This window comes from Podarcis erhardii, assembly GCF_964252035.2.
Source record: "Podarcis erhardii genome assembly, chromosome: 10".
Classification (NCBI taxonomy): Eukaryota; Metazoa; Chordata; class Lepidosauria; order Squamata; family Lacertidae; genus Podarcis; species Podarcis erhardii.
This window is the reverse complement of record NC_138500.1, coordinates 45,144,137-45,166,847: the sequence shown is the minus strand read 5'-3', so window position 1 is coordinate 45,166,847 and position 22,711 is coordinate 45,144,137. Positions and strand designations below refer to the sequence as shown.

The following is a 22,711-nucleotide window of genomic DNA, read 5'->3' as shown; positions in this document are numbered from 1 at the left end:
CTTCAACATTTCAAGGAAATTTACATTTCTCATCCTAAAAACAGAAAGACAAAAATTAAAAACATATTCTCGGTCGAGGACAAACGAAGCATTCCTTGGTTAGGATATTCCCTGCCATCTTCGGTTACACCACTAAAGGCCAGCTGTGTGGCCAGCAAACTTGCTTAAATGTAAAATCAACACTCATTAAGTGTTTCAAGTATTTCAGGCATCACATTTGAAAGCCAATGAGGCTCCTCCCAAGATACCAGATGACATCTTCTGTCTCGGACCACACACTTCACTTCTGCAGAACCTCCTTAAATCTCTCTCTCTCTCTCACTCACTCACACACACACACACACACACACCCCCTACCTCTGCATTCATTTCCGCTTTGCCCTTTCTGCTGTCGTCACTACGGCCTCCACCCAGACCAGAGAAAACAAAACAGGCCGCCGGTCCAACTCCAGGACCACCCTGGGGCCAAACTACGGTACCCCAGGTTGTAAGAGACCAGGACAGGCAACCCCACCCCCCCACCTGCGAGACGCAGCAGAGAAAGGCCAAGTGGCCTTTTCTTAATGGCAAGGATACATTTCCGAGGAGAGGGTTCCCTCCAGCCCTGGTTCCCGCCGTACCCGCCGCCGCCCCCTCCCCCCCCTCCCCCGGGGGGTCTTCCCGGGGGGTTTCCTCCTCGGCTCCTGCCCCATCGGCCCCCGCCCCGAAAAGGCCTTCCTCGGAAGCGGAAGCGGTCCAGGGCGTTGTGGCTGCGCTCCCAGAAGGAGAGCCTGGGGCCGGAGTCCTGGTGCGAGCCGGGCGGCAGCCGCGAGCACGAAGACGACGGAGGCGGCGGCTGCTGCGGGTGCGGGTGCGGCCGGAAAGGTTCCTTGAGTCGGTAGCCGCCGCCTCCGCCTCCTCCTCCTCCTCCTCGGCCATGGAGGTGCCCGAGCTCAGGGGGAGGCTGGTGGCGCAAGTGGGAGAAGCGGCGAGACGAGGAGAGGAGGAGGCTGTTCCGCAGGTCGGGAGGCGGCCTACGCCTGGCGTAAGGGCCCTTGGGGGTGCTGCCTCCGCCGCCATCTCTACTGCTGGGCTCCGGAGGCCCGCTGTCGTCGTTGTTGTCGTCGTCGCTGATTTCCCCGTCCTCCAGCTCCCCTTCCTCTCGCGGAGAGAGGTCGCTCGAGGCCGCCGCCGCCGCCTTCCCCTCAGGCGCAGGAGCCGCCATAAGGGGGTTTACTCAGCCGCTCACCGACGCGGCAGGGAGCGGCTTCGAACTGACGTGCACGCGAGCGAGCGCACCGTTCCCTTTCGGTTCCTTGGCCGAGTGCCGCCGCGGCCTAGTCAGACCCCAAACTTGTACGCGAGACACCACCCTTTCCCCGTTTGCTGGCGCCTGCTCTCGCGAGAGCTCAGCTCCGGCTCCTCTCGCTCGCGCTCTCCCGCTCCCCCTCCCCACCACCGCGCTTCTCTTTCCTCCGAGAAGGGGCAGCGAAAACATCACAAAGGGGACGTCGAACGGCATGATGGGAGTTGTAGTCTACCGCTGTGTGTGTGGGCAGCGGTGGAGGTCGCATGCCTGTTCAGCAGCGAGCTCTACACAGCAGTCCGTGGGAAGGAAGAATGATAAATAACGGTGCTTTAACAGTAGAAGTTTAAAGAGAAAGGGCCGGTTCTGGAACTGTATCCCCTCAGAGCGGCCGTTTCAGTGGACAGTGAGGCGACTCCTTTGGGGCGCAGATGGGTTGTCACAAACGCCGCTCGTGAGGCTTAGAGTGAATCTAGGCCCCAAGCGACTCCGCTGCCGTGAGATGTGGTATCAGATTCACGGAGGGTGAGGTTATCGATAGGGAACGAGGCAAAGATGGCTCTAGGCTGCCTCCGAGAGCCGAGGCCACTTTCCGTTGACCCGCTTTCGGAGAATGCTGAAGACGCGCCTCCTTTCCCTGACCTTTGACACCGTTTTTTTTTCGGGATCCACCCTACTGTTACTTAACTGTTTTTTTTTAATTTATTTTGAAAAAAAATTAAATGGTTGCAGCCTGCCCTGGGAACTGCTGCTGAAGGCCAGGTAATGAAACTTAATCATAATAATTAAATAACAGAAAGAACACTAGGAGACAGCTGTTGTTGCCCTCATCGCTTGATGATGGGGCAGCCCATAAACATCTGGCTCTCCACTGTGGGAAATGGGATTCCAGGCTACAAAGGCTTTGGTGTAATCCAGTAGATTTTTGTGTGTGTTTAGGGTAAAGCAATCTAGAGAAATGGTTGTCGTTCTCCAGTGAGGCGGCTACCTATGATGATGGTGATAATAATACTTTGTTATTTATACCCCACCCATCTGAAAAAGTTCTGAAGTTGTTATTTTCATGAGGTCATCTGGAATAATTAAAAGACGTCAGCTGTCAAGCTACAAGACCTCAGTGTAGCTCATACTACTTTTGTCATTTTCCAAATACACACACAAGAGTTTTGTGGCACTTTAGCAGATACTGTATGGGGAAGGATCCTATGCTTCAGTCACTCGGCTAAGTGGCTTACATGGCAGAAGCCACTTGATGCTATTGCTATACGAGGTATGCTGACACAACTGTGCAGATACATCAATGCAACACCGCTGTGTTGACACAACTCCAGTGTAGCAGCCAAACAGTGTGGAGACATTGGCAGGACAGGGAGGAGCAGACCTTGAACGTCTTGAACATGCCCTCAGCAATGGCAGAATTTACACAGCCCATAATGCTGGTCTAAGGAAAATTTCTTCCATTCACTTTGGTAGAAACAGGAGGGGGATCACTACCTACCCACATTGCCTTGCTAGATTATAAGCAGGCTGGATCCCTAGATCCAAAGTGTAGGCTAAAACACACTCTTCCACAGGAGAGAGCCCACAGCAGAGTTTAAAACCACAAAATCATGCAGCGCAGTGAAGCATGAGGAATATAGGCTGTTAGACCTTTTGCTTCCCCTCTCTACCCCTCTCTCAATGAACAGAACACACTGCTAATAAGTTTTAATACTTTACTTAACAACTCCAAAGATCAGATTCATGCATTATTCCATGCAGCAGCAAGAACACAGGTAGAAAATTATTGCGTTACAAAATACAGAAAAAATATTTCTGAGCACGCAGTCTGGACTTGAAGCAGTCGAGTTTAAGTTGAGTGTACTAAAGAACAGGAGATGGAAGATGAGGCTGGTTGAGTGTCTCATGCTTCACTGGACAACTTAAAGGTACAGCGTCAACAGGGCTGGCATCAAGGGTCAGCAAGGTCAGGCACCTGCTGAGGATTCACATCCCAGCAAGGGGCCCTTTAACAAGAGCCCTCTGGATCTGCTACAACAAAGTGGTAGACTCACCAAGGGAGGGGGCCCATGGAGAATGTCTTGCTAAAGTGCCCTCTGAAACCTGAAGCTGACAGTGAGCATCAGTCTCTAGTGACTGGATAGCTAGCGTAATGTTTTGGAAACACTGCAATGCTATTCATGCTCCAGAAACAGTACATTCCACTGAACACAGTTTGACTTACTTCTGAGTAAATATGCATCCTATGAGCTTGTAATTTAATTTAATTTTCTAAGCGTTGTCCTTTTTATCCTGGGATATGCAAATAAAAAAATAACTCTTAGAACTGAAACCTGCAGCAGAATCTTTTTACTCTTTTCCTAAAATGTACAATTGGTATATCATTCTAGATACTGATTGGAATGTGGGAACCTGATTAACGATTTACTTTATTTTGCAAAACATGAGGAACAAGTTTCTTCTTGTTTAGGAGAATCTTTATGAGACAAAGAAGAACTTTTTAACTAGAGCAATCCTATGTCTGAAAGAATGTCATACCACATACTGGACACTCTGCAGCAGAGATGTCTAAAATGTACCCAAATCTTATGTTAGCTCTCTTTTCCTTTGTTATCAGTTAGTATCAGTTTCTGCTTTACAGCATTATCTAATAGAGAAAAGGAAAGTGTTTGCTCAGAGGAAATATTTGAAGTATAGTGACAATTAAGTAGCAAGCTACTGTGTGCTTCCTGAATTGGATGTGTTTAGATACAGTGGCAAGGACCATTTTAAACTTCAGAAAACAACATACAGTACAGTATGTAGTTCTAACCTGCTTAGTACATTCCACTGAACTCACTGGGCCTTACATCTGGAAAACCGTTCTTAGTTTAATGCTGCATGTCTGAACTTAGGAGAGAGCTAAGTCCCAATAACCAGGCTGATTTGCTGTTTGATGCAAAACAGAAACCTATGGCAAATGTATACCCTCCAACATTTCTCCAATGAAAATAGGGACATCCTATTCAATAATAATAAAAATAATAATTGTTTTTATTTATACCTCACCCATCTGACTGGGTTGCCCCAGTCTCTCTGGGCAGCTTCCAATATATATATATATTTATTTTTTTAATCCCCTACAGAGGGCCGCCTTCAGATATCTTCTAAAGGTTGTATAGTTACTTATTTCCTTGGCTCAGGGGTCGCATAGCTCCATACCCTCCAACATTTCTCCGATGAAAATAGGGACATCCTAAGGAAAAGCGAGACATTCTGGGATCAAATCAGGAACTGGGATGACTTCTGTAAATCTGGGACTGTCCCTGGGAAATAGGGACCCTTGGGGGGTCTGCAACAAGGCAACCTGGGAAAGCTCCAGCATGCTGAAGGAGGCAGGGGAGAAAAAAGGAAGCTGGAGGGGAGCAGACCGTGGCGGAGGGGTGAATGGAGGAAGAGGAGGCTGTGGTGGGTGAGAAGCACAGGAGGCAGTGAACAGCATGCTCCTCAAGGCCTGGATCTGCTGACCCCAGCCTGTTGCCTGAGGTGGTGACTGCCCCATCTAGCCTCATGATGGGTTGGCCCTGCATTAAACACAGTGGTGCTTACTTCTGAATAAGCATGTGTAGAATCTGCCCTATAAATATTAAGCGAACTGTGGTATTGGTTGGCACCTTCCTGTATTTCATTGCTGATAAAAGACACTGGGTGGGTAGATCTCTGAGGTTGAAGGAGGAGAATGCCTGCACAGGCAGGGCTTTGCTGTGAGGCCTGAGGCTTAAGCACACCCTGACTTCTTGCATTTCTCAGTGCTGTTCCATCCCCCAACAAAATGAGTCGTGAGAAAATTTAAGTTCTGCAGCACATAGTAGCTGAAACAAGGCGAGTGGAACTAATTTTCTGTGGGTGAAAAGAATGAGCAGGAAAACCTGTCCCACTACTCCATCAAGATGCTGCTGGTGGCTGCTTAGTTAATATGCTACTTTTGATATTTTCTCAGGATTTCAACCTGTGGTTTTGAGTTACTTATTTTTACCTTCATCTTCTACTCCCTGAATTCATTCTCTGGAACAGGTAAGGAATCCTGATTAATTCCCACGCTTTCAGTGTAGTGGCTTATTACGGTAATTTCTTGCTATATATTTTGTTTTTAAGTATAATATTTTAATGCATTCTTTGGAATCCTTTGAAAACATTCCTTCTAACACAAGCTGTGTACAGTACATTCACATTCTTTCACTCAGTGAATTCTGGGCACTGTAGTTCCCCTCATAGAGTTACAATTCATAGCAGCCCTTTGTAAACTACAGTGCCCAGAAACCTTTGCAAAGTCCAGCAGTAGTAATGAAAGACAACACAATGTTACTGCTAGTCTTCTGGGGGAAGCAATTACCAGATTAACTCCCTTGATGTTCTTTTAATCCTCATCTGTACCTGTTGCTTGCAGACCAACTGTAGCCTGGTAGGTTGCTCAGACTATTTAAAGCTTCCTAGAAACCTGGTAGGTTTGGGATCAGATGTTCATGTATTTTGGGAGAAAGTTTCTAGGCTAGTACTGCTTGTCAGACTTGCTTTTGTTGTTGTTGTTGGGAAGCCACTTGGATTACCTCAGCCTTTGCCAATCTAGTGCCCTCCAGAAATTTTGGACTGCAGCTCTCATCAGCACCAGTCAATATGGTCCAGGATGATGGAAGTTGTAGTCCAGAGCTTCTGAAGGGCATCTGGTAGGCAAAGGCTGGTCTGCCTGATTACTCAGCCTTAGAATGCTGAAAACATTCTTGCATAGAGTTTTGGTTCAGGTTTGACTGCCCATTGAAGTCCCTGGTAGTGCTGCACTGTCTCAAGGTATTTTGCTGCCTAAAGCAGAGCTCAGATGTCTCCACCAGCATTTTCCCTAGGGCTAATCCATTTAAATGTGTTGCTGAATTTTTTTAACACCACCTTCTACTTTCCTCTGTGCGCCCCATCTAAACCAGATCGCTTCACCTTGCTAGTCAGCAGGAGTGGCATTGGTTCCTAGAGTATCCTATCCTATAATGCAGGTTTTAGGAAACTTTGAATCTCCACATGTTGCCAAACTACAACTCCCATCATCCCTGGCCATTGGCTATGCTGGCTGGTTGATGAGAGTTGTAGTTCAGCAACATCTAGTGCACAAAAGGTTCCCCACACCTGCTATAAAGCATTAGTGAACAACCAGCTGAGGAGCTGCATGTGGCCCCTAACCTCATTTTATGCACCCTCTAATGCTTCTTAAAGGTGCCCCATTATTCCATCATTGGATCAGTTACTGTTTGTTTCCTACTTGTTTTTTTTTGGTTTTGAAAGTGTTTTTTCCTCTCCCCTTTTTGTATAGTTTCAGAAGAGCTGGAATGTGCTGCATTGTGTTTGATCAAAATTAATTTATTCCTTTTTTAAAAAATTGCTGATTGTATGGGTTAGGAAAAGTAAGTTGACAACAAACTGGAAGGCTTTTGACATGTGTGTTCTCATAGCTAGGGGTGTGGGAGAAGTTCAGTTCACTTCATATTTTAAGGTGTGCATATCAAATTTGCACTTTCCAGAACAATATATAAACCAAACCACAGCCATCCATTGAAACTTGTAATGCAGTTGTCCAGGCACGTAATGTGTTACAAAAATGAATATATTTCTGTGAGGGTACATAAAAAGGCATATTTCCGTGAAAATAACGTGCAAAATGCATTATCTCATTATATTAGGGAGAATGCTTTGCAAAAATATGTTTATTAGGCAAAATTGCATTAAAAATGTATCAAGAGAAATTCACATTAACATGTTGATGAATTTTCATGTGAATTTCATGAGAAATTGTTGCAGAAATGTGGACAACTGAATTTTAAGATTGGAAAAAGGAGAGAACCAAAATTGGCAGAGCCATCCATCTTTGCCTGTAGCACAATCAATTCAGAAAGGGATTACTTCAGAAAAGGATGAAGCCTACCACATTTCAGAATGGTAGCAGCCGGGTTCTCCTACAAAGGTAGATTTTACTATTTTGTGGTTGGTACACTAGGCATGTGGGGCAGTGGAGAAGAAAAGAACATGGATTCCCACAAAAGGCTGAGATGGGAGAAAGATCACCCCCAACAATTACCCTGTCACCTCAAGAGCTGTAGATGGGTATGGACTTATATTCCCCACTATCGATTTTTGGGGAAACAGCTTTTCCCTACGAGAGAAGTTTCTCCATTGACATCCATAACGAAATAGATCCTTGTGAAAGGCACACATGGTTTTTAATCCCTCCCCCAAATCACTGGAATTGGAGTGAGATGCGAAAATAATTCACTATGGTTAGAAGCTAACCCTAACTCTAAACCAGGCACCCCCAAACTCGGACCTCCAGATGTTTTGGGACTACAACTCCCATCATCCCTGACCACTGGTCCTGTTAGCTAGGGATGATGGGAGTTGTAGTCACAAAACATCTGGAGGGCCGAGTTTGGGGATGCCTGCTCTAAACCTTAGGCAAAAGGGAAAGGAGGCAGATTGGGAGCCAACTCCTAGGAACTCCCTTTACCTCCCCCATAAAAGCTGATAGGCATTGCCATTCAAGTGGTGTGTGCATCCACCAAGTATTCTGAGTAATTATGCGGGGCAGGATTTACCTGCCCCCTTTTTTTTATTCAGGTTGGCACCCCTACTTAAAGCTGCTTACTTAAAGCAGTTGTTATCAATAAAATGTGCACTTATGTGCTCAGGACAGCAAATCATTTCCTTGTGCAATTTAGGGAGATGTCTCTCTGGATAATAATGCCATTGGATCATATTCAGAGCCAGTTTAAAAGAGTGTTGCATTATGCATCACAATTAGCATGCTCAAATCTTCAAAGGAAAATCAGAGCTAATCTACTAAAAGCTTATCCCTGGTAAGGGTTTCAAAAGCAATGCTAGGATGCCTTTTGCTATGGAATGCTTATTGGAAGAGATACTCAATTTCAAATATAATATGCTTCTAGTGACTTAAATTCAGTCAATGGAAATTTTCCATTTGATTTACCTACATGGGAGGATATTAACTTCATTTATTTAAATGATCATGAATGTATAGGTCAGGATGGCCCACTTTTCATACCAAGTGGGCTGCAATAGTACTTTGACATGGAACCCATGGGCTGCACACTGCTTTGTATCGCAGGGCGGGGGGCGGGGGCAAGGCTAAAATTTGACACACACACCAGCCCTTGCAAAGCCTACTGCACCAGGCTTTGAGAAGGAGACATGAGACTCTGGCAGGTCGAAGAGCCCTCCCACCTCCTTCCCAAAGCTGGGGAAATGCTAACTAGGCTTTGGGAAGGAGGCAGAAGGATTCTAGGACCCTGCCAGCGCCCTCATGCCTCCCTCCTAAAGCCTGGCATCTCATTTTACCAGGCAACAAATATTGCCAAAAAGGCGCAGCCCTCCGGCTATATGGAGGTATTCTTGCACCAATTTGTTTTAATGATTATACAATAAGCCTGATTCATCTTCTGCTTAGAACACTTGCACTGCCCACAAATTTTCTGCCAGACAGCACCTTCAAACATACCTTAGTTAAGCAGATGAAAGAAAAACTGTGTACAGCCTTTCATATGGTAGAACCAGTTAAGTGTTTTTCACATGTCTCACCATATACCAGAGTGGCTAACCTGTGACACTCCAGATTGCATTGGATTACAACTCCCATGATTGCTGACCACTGGTTATGGTGGTTGGAACTGATGGGAAGTAGATCCCAACAACTGTTCTCTACCACTGCCGCACAAAATTTTTCCATGTTGTTGCAGATGAAGTTATACATGCAGCATGCTTGCTTTCTGTGCTGTAGGGAGCCTGTGATATCACCAGACTCCAGCTCCCATCATCATCAGCCAGAAGTGGTCAGGAATTATGGGAGTTATGTCCCAGGAATATCTGAATGCCCACAGGTCTCTCACCCGCTCCAGTGCCTTAAAAGAGCTATTATTTCAAATATTGCAAAATAAGACTGCTGAGAATGTGGCTAGACACTTTCATTTCAAAAGTACAACTTACACACAAACACGATGACGTTTGGCAAATGAACCATTGACATATACTCCACTCTCAGATCACCATCAACTTGCCTGAGGGCAAATAAAGAAAACATTCCAGTCAAAGTGTGTACCTTGCCACATTTGAGGTGCTTAAAACTCACTGGGACAGCCACGTGGCACTTAGGAAGGCCATGAAGCCCTGAGCCAAAGCTGCCATGGGAACCTGCAGCCAGATGGCCAGTGTACCAATACAATCCCCACTTTGTCCTGTATGCTTATAACACCACTTGCAAGCACCAGTAACAAAGGCTTTGTCCCAAGCAAAACCTGCAGAGCAGGGGCAGGGCACCATGTTCAGCTCAAGCAGCACCTTCTGAGAGACAACTTTCCAATGCCAGTCAAAGGCACAGCCAGAGGCACAGCCAGAGGCCCCAAAGTGCAGACCAACAACTGAGAATTTTACCTTGATGCATTAGGTTTCTTCCCACTGAGGCTGTGTACACACCATGCCTTTAAATGCACCCTGAATAATATTGAGAATTATGGTTGCCCTCAGAACCACAATTCCCAGAACCCTTAACAAACTACAGTTTCCAGGAGTCTTGGTGGGGGTATGCTTTGAATATGCTTTAAAGGTATGGTGTGTAGACAGCCAGGGGTGTAACTAGGGGGGTGCAGCCGGGGCGATTGCCCCCGATGCATTTTGGGCGGGGGACATGCTTCTCATGCCACCTTCCCCAAGCCAGCCCTGCGTGTGTTTGTGAGGGTGGCTCTGATCAGATCCCAGTCTCGCAAAGCTGCTTGGGGGGGCGGCAAGAGAAGGACCCCAGCCTTGCCAAGGCTGGGATCGAAGGGTGTGTGTCTGTTGTGTTCTTCTCACTCGTCCTCCCCGAGTGACTTCACGAGGAGTGTTTACATGGTGGGGCACAGAGGACAAATGGAGCCCACTGCACCAGGCCAGCTCTCACCACTGAAGCGAGCCGCAGCTCCGTTTGCCCTCTGTACCAAGCACCTTTCGATACTGGGATTGAAGGGTGCATAGCTGATGCACATTTCTCATTCTGCCCTTCCCTGAGCTCTCTGGCTGGTCAGGCTCCTTCACCCTCCTTCACCTGTCCCAGGCACCATGGGAACATGGGAACATGCTCTGTTCACAGCCCAACACGACTTCCCTATCCTCCATCCAGGAAAGCAAGAAGCAGTATCAGAGTAATTAGTGACAGCCTAGCCGCCCACAGTGATGTATGATGTTAAACCACCAGAAGAAGCAACCACTATATGTTCAAAAAACTAGAACAATCTTAACAGTGTAATCTTAAGCATGTCTACTTGGAAACAAGTCCAAACTGAATTCAATTAAACTTCATCCAATGCAAATGTGTACACGTCAGGACTTGAGTCAGGTGTAGATCAGCAGCATAAACAAAGCACCCGAGGCCAGTGAAGTTAATTTTCCTTGGTCTGGCCCCAGTGAAGCTGTTGTGAGGTCTGAAGGTCCCCGCCTTCCCACCGCTCTCTAAGGCTCCTCCCCTCCAGAGTGCTCACAACTGTTTTCTGTTCTTTTCATTTCTCTGTGCATTCTTGGAACCCAGGGGACGGAGACTCCCTGGATTCTTCAGCAGCCTCTTGACCCCTCCCCCCCCAGCCTCTGCTTCAGCCTCAAAGTCTGAACTGCACTCTGCCACAGCTTCTTCATGTTCACTAAACCCTGTCACCTCTCCTGCGGCTGACACCTCCTTCCACCAATCCCCAGGCTCAGAGCCATCCTCCCCTTGGTGTTCCCTAGGGTGTTTCCCGGCTGCTGCCTCCCACCACTCCTCTGCATCCACCCAGTCCATGACAGTACAGAATTAGATTCTAAACCAGCAATGCATCTCTTCTTAATATATTCTTAAATGGACCTTCACTCTCCCCCATCCGTTCAAATCTTAGTCACTTGATGGTCAGTCATGTGTTTCTATCTTGCTGACTTTGGGTGGAAAGCAGTGAGTCACCATTTGTACTTAGTTGTTCATTAGTATGCACGGCATATCTCTGCCCTGTAATGTGGCAAATTGTTCGATGTAGTTTATATTAAATATAAATATAAATATAAAAAGCAGTGAGTCACCATTTGTACTTAGTTGTTCATTAGTATGCACGGCATATCTCTGCCCTGTAATGTGGCAAATTGTTCGATGTAGTTTATATTAAATATAAATATAAATATAAAAAGCAGTGAGTCACCATTTGTACTTAGTTGTTCATTAGTATGCACGGCATATCTCTGCCCTGTAATGTGGCAAATTGTTCGATGTAGTTTATATTAAATATTTTAAAAGTGCATAAAGTGCAAAAAAATGGCTGCTATTAAATATCTAAGGTCTAGGCCCACACTTTTATAGAGAATGAATGGTACATGAGTAGAATCACATCTACCCAGCGTTTGCTCTTTCGTGAAAGTAAGTCTGAGTTAAATATTTTAGTGCCTACTTCTAAGTAAACCTGGTTAGAATCAGATAACAATATGGAAGCATGATCAGAAGCAGATAGTCTGTGGGAGCTCACTAAAAGACGTCAAAATGTAATAAGGAAAACACATTATGTTAGATGATGATCAGGATCTTTCCCTTTTTATTAATCAATAACAGCCATGGGTGGGAGGGAGCTTGAGGATCCCATCCTTTCCCTTTGTGGAGTAAATAACTGGATGGGACGGGTCTCATTTAGTTTGACCAAGTACATAAATTTTTAAGGCATTGTTCCCTTCAATATTAGAACTGCCGTCAATATTACTAGTCTATGGAATTCATACAATACCCAACTGATATATATGCACCCTCCCCCAATTAATTTTAATGGTTCAGTACACGCATGATGTGCTATAAGGATTAATCAGCTTTACAAGAGCAGGACAGTTTTATGAATAAGTGAGCTCTTTTATTAAATAGAAGTTTATATGCACAATAAATCCCTTTAACAGAGGATGCCTACAAAACAATCCAGATTTCCCTTATCTCACTCAGGTTAATGTGAAGCAATCCTTGTCAGCTTAGTAGCTCTCTTCTTAAACCCATTCTTCCATATAATATTTCTCGCTCTACTGCTTAAACAAACATAGTGACTGATTTATATTAAAGACAATCAGAAATAGGCAGGTGGTTAAAATACTGACAGTCACTGACTTCCCAGTCTTGAAAAGACAATGAAGTAATAAAATCCAAAGATGCTATTTCAGAAATGGTAATTCTACAAGTATAGAAGTAATTCTGCCGGGGGGCGCGGGGATTGAACCATAACATTCTAACATCAAGAAACATAGGAAAGGTAGGCATGAAAGCCAAATTGTTTTGAAAATAAAAAAGCTTCCTGGCCGAAGTAAGATATTTTGTATCCAGTTACAGCATTTTAACCCAATACAGTGGTGCCTTGGTTTATAATCCATTCCGAAAGTCCGTTCTTAAACCGAAACCGTTCTTAAACCAAGGTGCGCTTTCCCTAATGAGGCTTCCCACCACCGATGCCCTTCCACCTTTCGGCTTCCATTCTTAGACCGAGGTAAAGTTCGCAAACCGGGACACTACTTCCGGTTTTGTGGAGTTCATAAACTGAATAGGTCGTAAACTGGGCTGTTCTTAAACCGAGGTATCACTGTATTCCTGAAGTATTTTAAAGTAGCTAGACTCTTTTTTCCCTATTTGCACCTGTGTTTTTAAATGAAACTGGAAGCGGTTGCAATCTCATGTACAGTTAGGAGCAAGTGTAGAATTCCGTGTGCCTTTTTTCAGAGTACTATACAGTATGTGCATAGAATCGGACTGTAAATGTCTTTTGCATGGCAGACAAAAAATAATGTGGGAAAATATTAATTGTGAGTATTACGCATAGGTGCATAGGATACTTCTTAGTAAGCTTTAACTGGCTTCCTTTCATCAGCATATTTTCACAGAGCATAGGTTCTTTGAAGCTTGCTCTCTGTTTTATGGAGTTGTGTTAACTCAGGATATTTCAGGTCAACATTCCAATCTTTGGGAAGGGCCTATAATCACATGTGTTCTGAACAACATCTATCTTTTTAAGGGGCTCATCAAGAAAATATTTTAAAGTACTACACTTTCCATTCTGAATGTGTTTCTTGTAAGTCCCACTGTTTTTGAGGATTCCCCCCCCCCTTTTTGAGGGAATGTGCTTAAGATCACAAATGTGATAAAGTGGTAAATCCTAGCATGTAATGCAAACAATCAGGTTGTGGAATTACCTCCCCTCTGAAATGCATATTATAGGCTTTTCAGTGATTGGTCAATATGTGTTTCCTTATCCAGGCCTTTTGCTGAATTGATGTATTCCCTTCTCCTGTGTTCATATGCACTGCTGTCCTGTTATTTTGTCACTGGTTTCGCTATTTTGTTTTATCTTTTTAATGTAAATTACATTTGTTTTAATTGTGACATTTTTGTAACCTATCCTGGGACCATTGGGTGAAATGCAGGCTGAGAGTACAGTATAATTTAAAAAATCAAAATTTTGCTTATATAATAAAAATAATTTATTCAGCTCAAAAACATTTCCATCCTTAATACAAAGGTCAAATACTAGGGCTAAAGAGTAATAGGACAGACTATTTTCAATAGCCTGATAATGAAGCATCTCTGTTTTCCTATACTTGGAAACACTTGTTTCTTTTTCCTACATTAGAATAGGAAAAACTGTGGTAAGGATGTCATACAAATTTGAAACTAAAGTTCAAATTCCTCCCTCCCATCTAAACTTTCTCTTAGTTTAACTAATCTTCACAACAATCCTGGGAGGTTGAATCATGGGAGTGCTGAGGACCATGCATACCCCACACCCTGAACTCCCCGAAAGAAGGGCAGCGTAAAAATGTAATAAATAAATAAATAGTGGACATTTTTAAAATATCCCTACATGATCTCCCTGTACTGAAGGCACTGAAAGGCAAGAGCTGATGGGGCTTTGCAGGTTTTTTTTATTAAACATGAAAACAGAGTGCAATGGTCTTCAGTTGAGTGCAAGGACTAGCATGAGAAGCAGGGTGCGTTCTCGCTTGTTATCCAATTGGGAAAGTGAGCAAGGAGTGGGGAACAGAATGGGAAAGTATTATAACAAGAAGTGTGCTTTCTTAAGGGTTCTGATCATAGTGCTTAATCTGCTCCTGTGCATGCCTTTTGAAAGGCTGAAGCTCCATTGAGCATTGCTATTTATTTACACTGAAGTCTTGCAGTGGGGCTTCCGGCCTGGCAAATGTGCATAAGAACACACTCCTACACCTGTGTTCAAAGCAATGTGAAGGCATTTCATGAGAGTAGATACCCCACCACTAACTCACAGTCAGTTTGAGTTATATCCAATGTTATACATACTTCATTCCACTGATTTCACTGGGTCTATTTTGGGTATGTGACTTAGCCCCATTAGTACTATGTATTTAGTGTACTATTCCCCTCAAGTCTCAGAGTTCCCTCGGAAGAAGGATTGGTAGCTAACCATTCTGAAAAGTGTAGCTCTGTGATGGGCACAGCAGTCTCTTGACAAGTCTCAGCATGCTTAACAAACTACAGCCCCCAGGATTCTTTGGGGGAAGCAATGTCTGTTTAAAGTAGCATGATGCTACTTGAAATGTAAAGTGCCTTGGTTGATTATCACTTATTATTTGCATTAAATTTAGTTTGCTGTGATTTCTGAGGACTTCATCAAGGTTATGGATCTTAACCACATCTTCTGAAAGCTCATTCAAAATCAATGGGAGTTCCAGGATATATGTTGAAAAATAGGAGAGTAATATTTATAGATATTAATTTCTGAATGCCTTAAAAAGTTAGAAGGTGTTCAGAACACATGAGATGACATGCTTACTATTTAATACTTTCTTTTGCTTAAGGTTTTAATCCCACATTTCCACCACAATGACTTTCAGGTTGGCTTGCAAATTCTCCTGTCTAAACTATTAACTTTAAAACGGTTCAAGTAAACAGCTTAAAAACTGATAAATGACACACAAAATAGGCCAGTAGATTAATTGTTATTTAAAAGGACAAACAAATAAAAACAGCAAAAGCAAAAACAATAGCACTGTATTAATAAAAAATGGTTCTGAAGACTTAAGATGCAGTCTAGTCTTGAGAGCTAAGCTTACCTGCATATTTTGTAAGCGGTGTGTCAAGGATGCAGGGTTACCTGGAAATTATAAAAATGCTTTGGAAAAGCAGAACCTCGTCTCCTACCCCATCTTGAAGTCTTTAAACCACACCTCATCCCGATGATTAAAATACACTCCCTAGTAATTTTCTTGTCTGCAATTCATGCATACCTCTCTGAAATACACTTTTTATTGGCTGTTTTGCTGACACTGTGATATACTGTTTTGTCATATTCTTGCTGAGGTTGACAAACTGGCATGATCTGCCGTCATATGGAGCCTCTGCTCTTGGTGCTAAACCATGTTTTCCATTCCCAGAAAGAATATTCGGAGATATCAGTCCCACACTCGTGGTTTTCTTTATTTTCAGTTTTCTGCTGAAGCCGTGATTCCTTCCTACATATAATACAGCTTTTCCTGAGGCTCAGCATAAATTAAATGATGAGTGGGGTTTATTTCTAGCATTTGTCACATCAGTCAGTTTATTTATTTCTATCCTGCTTTTTTGCCATACAGTCACACTCAGTGTTGCTGCATTTTACAACAAATGAAAGCACATCATAACTAAAGTAAAAACTGCATCCTATCTAAAGCAGTGGCACACATGTGACGCTATACTTAGGACTTGCCTGGAAGCACCAGTTTGTTAAAAATACCTTGACTAAAGTGCTGAGGAGGACAAACAACCCGAGCACATAACTCCCATACTTAAAAACTTGTACCAGCTACCAATATGCAACTTCAAGGTTTGTGTATTAATTTATGTACTACTGATTTTGGCCCAAGATCCCTTAAGGACCACCTTATGCTTCTATTCCTGTCCCATCATTGAGGTATTATGGGAAGTTTATGTTAGTGGTTCCCCAGGGCTCAGTCACATGGCTTGAATCCACCAGGAGCTGTGCATTCAGTATTGTGGGCTCAATTCTGTGAAACTTCCTCCTGAGATCAGACAGGGACCTTCCCTACTGAACTTCTGTTTTTTTTTATATATAGTTTTTTTATTGAGTTTCATTTGACACACACATACAAAGACAAAATACAAAAAAGAAAAACAAGCAAACAAAGAAAAAACCACAGAACAGAAAGAACTAATACATTAAACATCTTACTTCCATCCCTGCCGATTTCGGATTTCTTCTTTTAATGACTGAGTTTTAACAGCTGGTGTTAATAAGTGGTTTATACATCGAGAGTTTTATAGCTGACCTGCTATAGTTGGTAAGTTTCGTAAATTTCCTTCAATATAGACCATAAATTTATTCCAATCGTCCTTTAACTTTGCATTTTTTTGGTTTTTGATTCTTTGGGTCATTCTTGCCAATTCAATAAAATCATATAATTTTGTTTGCCACTCCTTCACCGTTGGTATGTTTGTATTTTTCCAATTTTGAGCGACTAATATTCTGGCTGCTGCCGTTGAGTATTGAAATAGAGTTTTGTCTTCCTTCCTAATTTCCTCTCCGATAATACCTAGTAAAAAGGCTTCTGGTTTTTTAGGGAATGTGTATCTGAATATTTTCTTTAGCTCGTTATATATCTGATTCCAGAATTTTTTCATTTCCCCACATCCCCACCACATATGTATAAAATTACCTTCTTTTATTTTACATTTCCAACAGGCCTTATTACCAGTCTTATACATCCTACTAAGTTTTTCTGGTGTTAAGTACCATCTATATATCATCTTCTCTAGGTTTTCTCTAATAGCAGCACTGGCCGTGAATTTTATCCCCTCATTCCACAATTTTGACCATTTCTCGTACTCTATGTTATACCCCAAGTCTATCGCCCATTTAACCATAACTTCTTTAATTTCTTCGTCTTTTGTGTCCCATTCCAATAATATATTGTACATTTTGGATAATATCTTAGAATTGCTTTCAATTATTTCAATCTGGAACTTGGACTTCTTTTCATTCATTCCTGTTTTTTTGTCCTCTGTCCATATTGCGTTAACTTGATGGTACTGTAACCAGCTCGTCAGCTTTCCCTTCAACTCCTCGTATGGTCTTAGTTTCCAACTATCTTGGTGTCTAACCAGTAGATCTTCATATGTCAATCTTTTCTCTTCCATATTTACTTTTTTAATTATTAAGATATCTGTTGGGGGCAGCCACCAGGGCGTTTTCCTTTCTAGCAGTTTTTTATTTTTTTCCCATACTTCATGCAAAGGGCCCCTGATGATGTGGCTCGAGAACCCTTTGTGGATCTTCTCTTTATTTGACCAGAGGTAGGCGTGCCAGCTGAACCTGTTGTCCGCCCCCTCTAAATCCAATAAATCTGTATTCTCCAGGGTTATCCAGTCCTTAACCCAACAGAGGCAGGCCGCTTCATAGTACAGCTTCAAGTTGGGAACAGCAAGTCCTCCTCTCTCCTTCCGATCTGTGAGTAGTTTAAATCTGATCCTTGGCCTTCTTCCCTGCCAGATGAATTTCGAAAGGGTCTTCTGCCAATCCTTAAATATTTTAACCCCTCTAATGACCGGAATACTTTGAAACAGAAACAGCATCTTAGGAAGTATGCTCATTTTTATTGCCTCCATCCTACCCAGCCAAGAAAGGTTGGCTCTATTCCAAACATCCAGGTTTTTTTTTTATTTCTTTCCACGCAGGTGAGTAGTTATCTTCAATTAAGTTTATGTTTTTTGATGTGAGCCATATTCCTAAATATTTTTTTTTTTTTGCCACCTTAATTCCACATTGTCTCTCTAATTTTTCTTTTCCCTCGTCTCCTAAGTTCTTTGCCAGCATTTTTGTTTTTAGTTTATTCAATTTAAAACCGGATATTTTACCGTATTCATCTAGAATCTTCAGCGCTTTACTTGTGCTTCCATACGGCTCTTCCAGGGATAACATCAAGTCATCCGCGTAGGCTTTTAATTTATACTCCTTTGATCCTATCTTGATCCCTTGTATCTCCGGCGTTGATCTTATTTTATTTGCCAAAATCTCTAAGGCCATAATGAATAAGAGTGGAGAGAGGGGGCAGCCCTGCCTTGTCCCTTTCTCGATTTTAAATGTATTTGTGAGGTCATTGTTTAATATCAGTTTGGCAGATTGGGTTGAATATATTGCCTGTATCCCCTTCATGAACTCCCCCTCTATCCCTGCCTTTTGAATAGATTTTATTAGAAACAACCAAGAGACATTATCAAACGCCTTTTCCGCATCTATGAAGATCAATGTCGCCGGTTTGTCATTATTTATCTCTAGATACTCAATTATGTCAATAACATGTCTCACATTATCTTTCAAGTATCTGTTTGGTAGGAAGCCCGCTTGGTCCTTGTGAATTAAGTTTGTTAGACACTTTTTCAGTCTATTTGCCATGATGTCCGCAAATATCTTATAATCATTATTTAATAAGGATATTGGCCTATAATTTTTGATGTTCAATTTATCTGTTTCTGACTTGGGGATTAGGGTAATAAAAGCTTCCCTCCAGGACTCAGGTATTTTCCCTCCTCTCAAAATATTATTCATGGTGTCACAAAGCGTTGGAGACAGTTGGTTTCCTAGGACTTTGTAATACTTGGCCGATAAACCATCCGGTCCTGGCGCCTTTCCCAGCTTCATTTTTTTTATCGCGTTCTGGACCTCTTCTAAGTTTATGGGTTTATTTAATTGGAGTCTTTCTTCATCCGTCACCATCTTCCCTTCGCAGTTCTCTAGATATCTTTCTATTTGAGTTGGGTCTTCTTTACCTTTTTTATATAATTCCTCATAGAATTTAAGAAAGCTTTTTTGTATTCTTTTTGGGTCTACTATCAGTTCATCCTCTACCATTATTTTGTTTATAATGCTTTGTTTTTGTCGTTTTCTCAGTTGCCATGCTAAAAATTTACCCGTTTTATTTGCCGATTCGAAAAACCTTTGTTTCATAAACTTGATTTTCCATTCTACTTCTTGATTTGTTAACATTGAATATTGTCTTTGTAATATTTTTATTGTTTGTATACATTGGTCATCTTTCGGCTGTTCTGTTAATTTTTTCTCATGCTCCCTTAGCTGTCTGAGAATTTCTTCCATCTTTTGATGTCTCATTTTCTTTCTATAGGTATTTTGCTGGATGAAAAAACCTCTTAGAACCGCCTTGCTGGCGTCCCATACCGTTTCAATATTAGTTTCCAAGTTGAGGTTAAGATCGAAATATTCTTTTAATGTGGTTTTGGCTTTTTCGATGACTTCATCATTGTCCAATAGGTATTCGTTCAACCTCCATCTAAAACCCCCCTGCGTTGCACCTTTTATTGTTAGTGTTATTGAGTTATGGTCGGAGAGTGTTCTCGGGTGAATTTCGCATTTTGTGGCTCTTAAGGTAAGCTCCCTCGTAGTCCAGATTTGGTCTATTCGGCCCCAACTTTTATGTACCTCTGAGAAGAAGGTGAACTGCTTTTCTGTTGGATGTTTATGCCTCCATATGTCTATTAAATCCATGTTTTCTTCTATATCCTGAAATGATTTAGGTAACTTTCCTTGATTTCGCTTTTTCTTTTCTGTTTGTCTATCAATTTCTGGAGTTGGTACTGCGTTGAAGTCCCCCAATAGTATCGTCCTGTTGTTCTCTAATTTTAATAGAACTTGTTCTAATTTCTTGAAAAACTCAGGTCTGTTCGCGTTTGGGGCATAGATATTTACCACGTTGATCTTTTCCCCCTGGAAGCTGATTTGTACCCCCAAAATCCTTCCTTCTTCGTCTTTATAAATCAATTTGGGTTCCCATTTTCCATTGACATATGTTACTACTCCTTTTTTTTTCCCTTCCTCGGAGTTTATAAATTCCATCCCTAAATTCTTGTTAACCAAAACATGTTTGTGTTTATTGGCTACATGGGTCTCTTGAATACAAATTACATCCAGTTTTTTCTTTTTCAACACATTTACAATTTTATTCCTTTTAGTTTTTTTGTTCAAGCCATTCACATTCCAAGTTAAAATTTTTAAGTTCATTGTCTCTTTTGTCTACCAAAAAGTCAGTAATTTGCCGATTTAAATTCGGGTGGATCTGCCCTCTGTCTCTTCTTCTTCCTCTCCTTCCTCCTCCTCCCCTACTTCTTCCTCTTTCTCTTCCTCCCCCCCTCCCCCACCCTCCTCCCGCCCCGTCCCCCATCCCCTCCGCCCAAACCACCTCTCTCTTCCCTCTCTCCGCACCCCCCCTCATGTCTCTCCCCCACCCCTCCAAGGTCCTTTTCATATCTGCGCAGAAATTTGTTAACTTCCTGACTTTCCATTAGCTTGAATCTTTTCCCTTTGTAGAAAAAGGAAATCCCTTCTGGGAATTCCCACCTGTGTTGTATGCCATTCTTTTTTAAAGTGTTAACTATTTGTTTGTAGCCCTCTCGCTTGCGAAGGAGTCTTACTGGTATTTCTTTAAAAATAAAGATTGGTCTTCCACCAATTACCAATTTCTTCTGATAGCTTTCTCTCAGAATTATATTTCTCATCTCTATCGATTTAAAGATCATTAAACAGTCTCCTGGGATCTTTTTTAATCTATTTTGTTTGGGTCTTATTTTTATTCTGAAGACATTTTCTATTGTTTGTGCAACTTCCTCTTCTTTCATAGCTAACCACCTCGCCAATTCTTTAATCATTATTCCTTTAATATCTTCGTCTGTTTCTTCCATTACTCCTCTAAATTTTAAGTTTAGCTGCTTTTGTTTCATTTCCATCATGGCAAGATTGTCTAAAACTTGGTCTTGGCTCTTGCTCAGTTCTCCAAAATTTTCCTTAATCTTCTCAGCTTCCTTTCTCTGGTCTCTCACCTCTCTTTGTAATTTTTTGTTTGAGTCTTCTAAAGACTTCGAGCGGGTTGTTAATTCTTTTATCTTATTTGACAATTCTCCCACCACCCCCTCTATTTTTTTATCAATAGAGATCTGCATCTCTCCTAACTTTTTTTCCATGTGAATTTCATTCTGCTTAAATTCTTCTTTTATTTTCAGCCATAATACATCTAAGTCTCTAATTTCCTCTTGTTTTGAGGCTCTCCTCTCTGTTGGGGTTCCAACTGACTTCTTTCCGTCCCTTCCCGCCATTTGCCCGCCTCAAAGCTTCCCTCACCCCCTTGATCCTTGTGGGCGGATTGAAATTTCTTATAGCTCTCCCCTTTTGGGCTCACAATCTCAAATAATTTTGGTTATCTTAGCCAGGTGCACCCTAATCAAACGGTGGCAAGGATCATCGTGTCAATATTTCTATGTTATAAATTCTGGCCTGGCTCAGTTGTTGCACAACTGCTATTCAATGGCACACATACAGAATCACAGAATTAATGACACTTTAGAAATGTGGTAGAAAACTACCCGTATCTATCATTAACTTGCAGTGTTGCACTTGGGTATTGAGGAGGCTATAAGTAGAAAAAAGAAAAAGAAAAAAAAAAGAAGAAGAAAAAGAGAGGGAGAAAGAGAAGAAAAAAGGAAAAAATGAAAATAAAAAAAGAAGGGATGGGAAGGGGAGGGGAGAAAAGAAAAAATGAGCAGGAAAAATACACAATGGATGGAAGTAGGGATAGGTAAAAATTAGACAAATTTCCTGTTGCTGGAAACCCGATACCGTAGAGGACAGACAGGGGGGGGAAAGGGTGAAAAGGAGGCAGGGAACAAGGCTCGGGCGAGGACGTTCCAGGAGAGCTTCAGGATCTCTCTGCCAGCGTTAGATATTCCACCGAAAAGGGAGAGGGAGTGAGACCCGAAGCAATCTCTGCCAGCGATCCAAGCCGAAGGTCCAACGATCTGAAAACTCGAAAGGTTCAGGCTGAAGAGAGTGCCCACAAGAGTCAGGAGTCAGGAGTATCCGCAAGAGTCGAGAGTCAAGAATGTCCGCAAGAGTCAAACGAAGGGGGCGATGAAGATCTGGGAAGTAATTTTCCATCCAAAGAAAGATCGGACGAACCCCCTAGATGAGCCTGTCTCTGGGGCTGCAGATTCGGCAGTTTCAGAATTTCAGCTCTGCGGCTATCCCCCGGAAAAGGAGTAATGAACACAGACCCTCTGTTTCTTCCGGAAAGTGGCGTCCCCCGCTTGGTGCGTCCCGCACTTGAGTCCGTGCCGGAGAGAACAGCAAATTTTGCGGGAGGGGTTCCGTTAGTAGATTGTGAAGAAGATAAGCCGTAGGAAGGACTAGACAGAAGAGTTGGGGGGGGCAAGTATATGGTTGTTTTCACGTCTCCGACGGGAAGAGGAGACGAGCTCACCCTCAGCGCCGTCACAGTCTCAGTTCCGGCTCTCCCCTTTTCCCCTCCTGCCTTTCTTGCCCTTCCTCTTCTGGCTAGTGTCTCCGAAGTATC

General features: G+C 42.7%; 2 protein-coding genes across 7 annotated transcripts in view; one reads left to right on the top strand and one right to left on the bottom strand.

Moving 5' to 3' along the window:
* The window catches only part of ZFC3H1 (zinc finger C3H1-type containing), a 36,036-nt gene extending 34,560 nt beyond the window's left edge, over positions 1–1,476 (bottom strand). For all 5 annotated transcript variants that reach the window (XR_014160778.1, XR_014160779.1, XR_014160780.1 and 2 more), the window contains exon 1: positions 577–1,476. Coding sequence is in view for 2 of the 5 variants with exons in the window: in XM_081878742.1 (XP_081734868.1) it covers positions 577–1,204 (628 nt within the window). In the remaining 3 variants the exon portion in view is untranslated. The remainder of the gene's footprint in view (positions 1–576) is intronic.
* A 132-nt stretch (positions 1,477–1,608) lies between these two features.
* The window catches only part of TMEM19 (transmembrane protein 19), a 35,748-nt gene continuing 14,645 nt past the window's right edge, over positions 1,609–22,711 (top strand). The window contains exons 1-2 of one of the 2 annotated variants that reach the window (XM_081878748.1): positions 1,609–2,047; positions 5,265–5,338. The gene's annotated coding sequence lies outside the window, so the exon portion shown is untranslated. Of the gene's footprint in view, positions 2,048–5,076; positions 5,339–22,711 lie in introns of those variants that run through there. The other variant, XM_081878749.1, reaches the window with a different exon arrangement.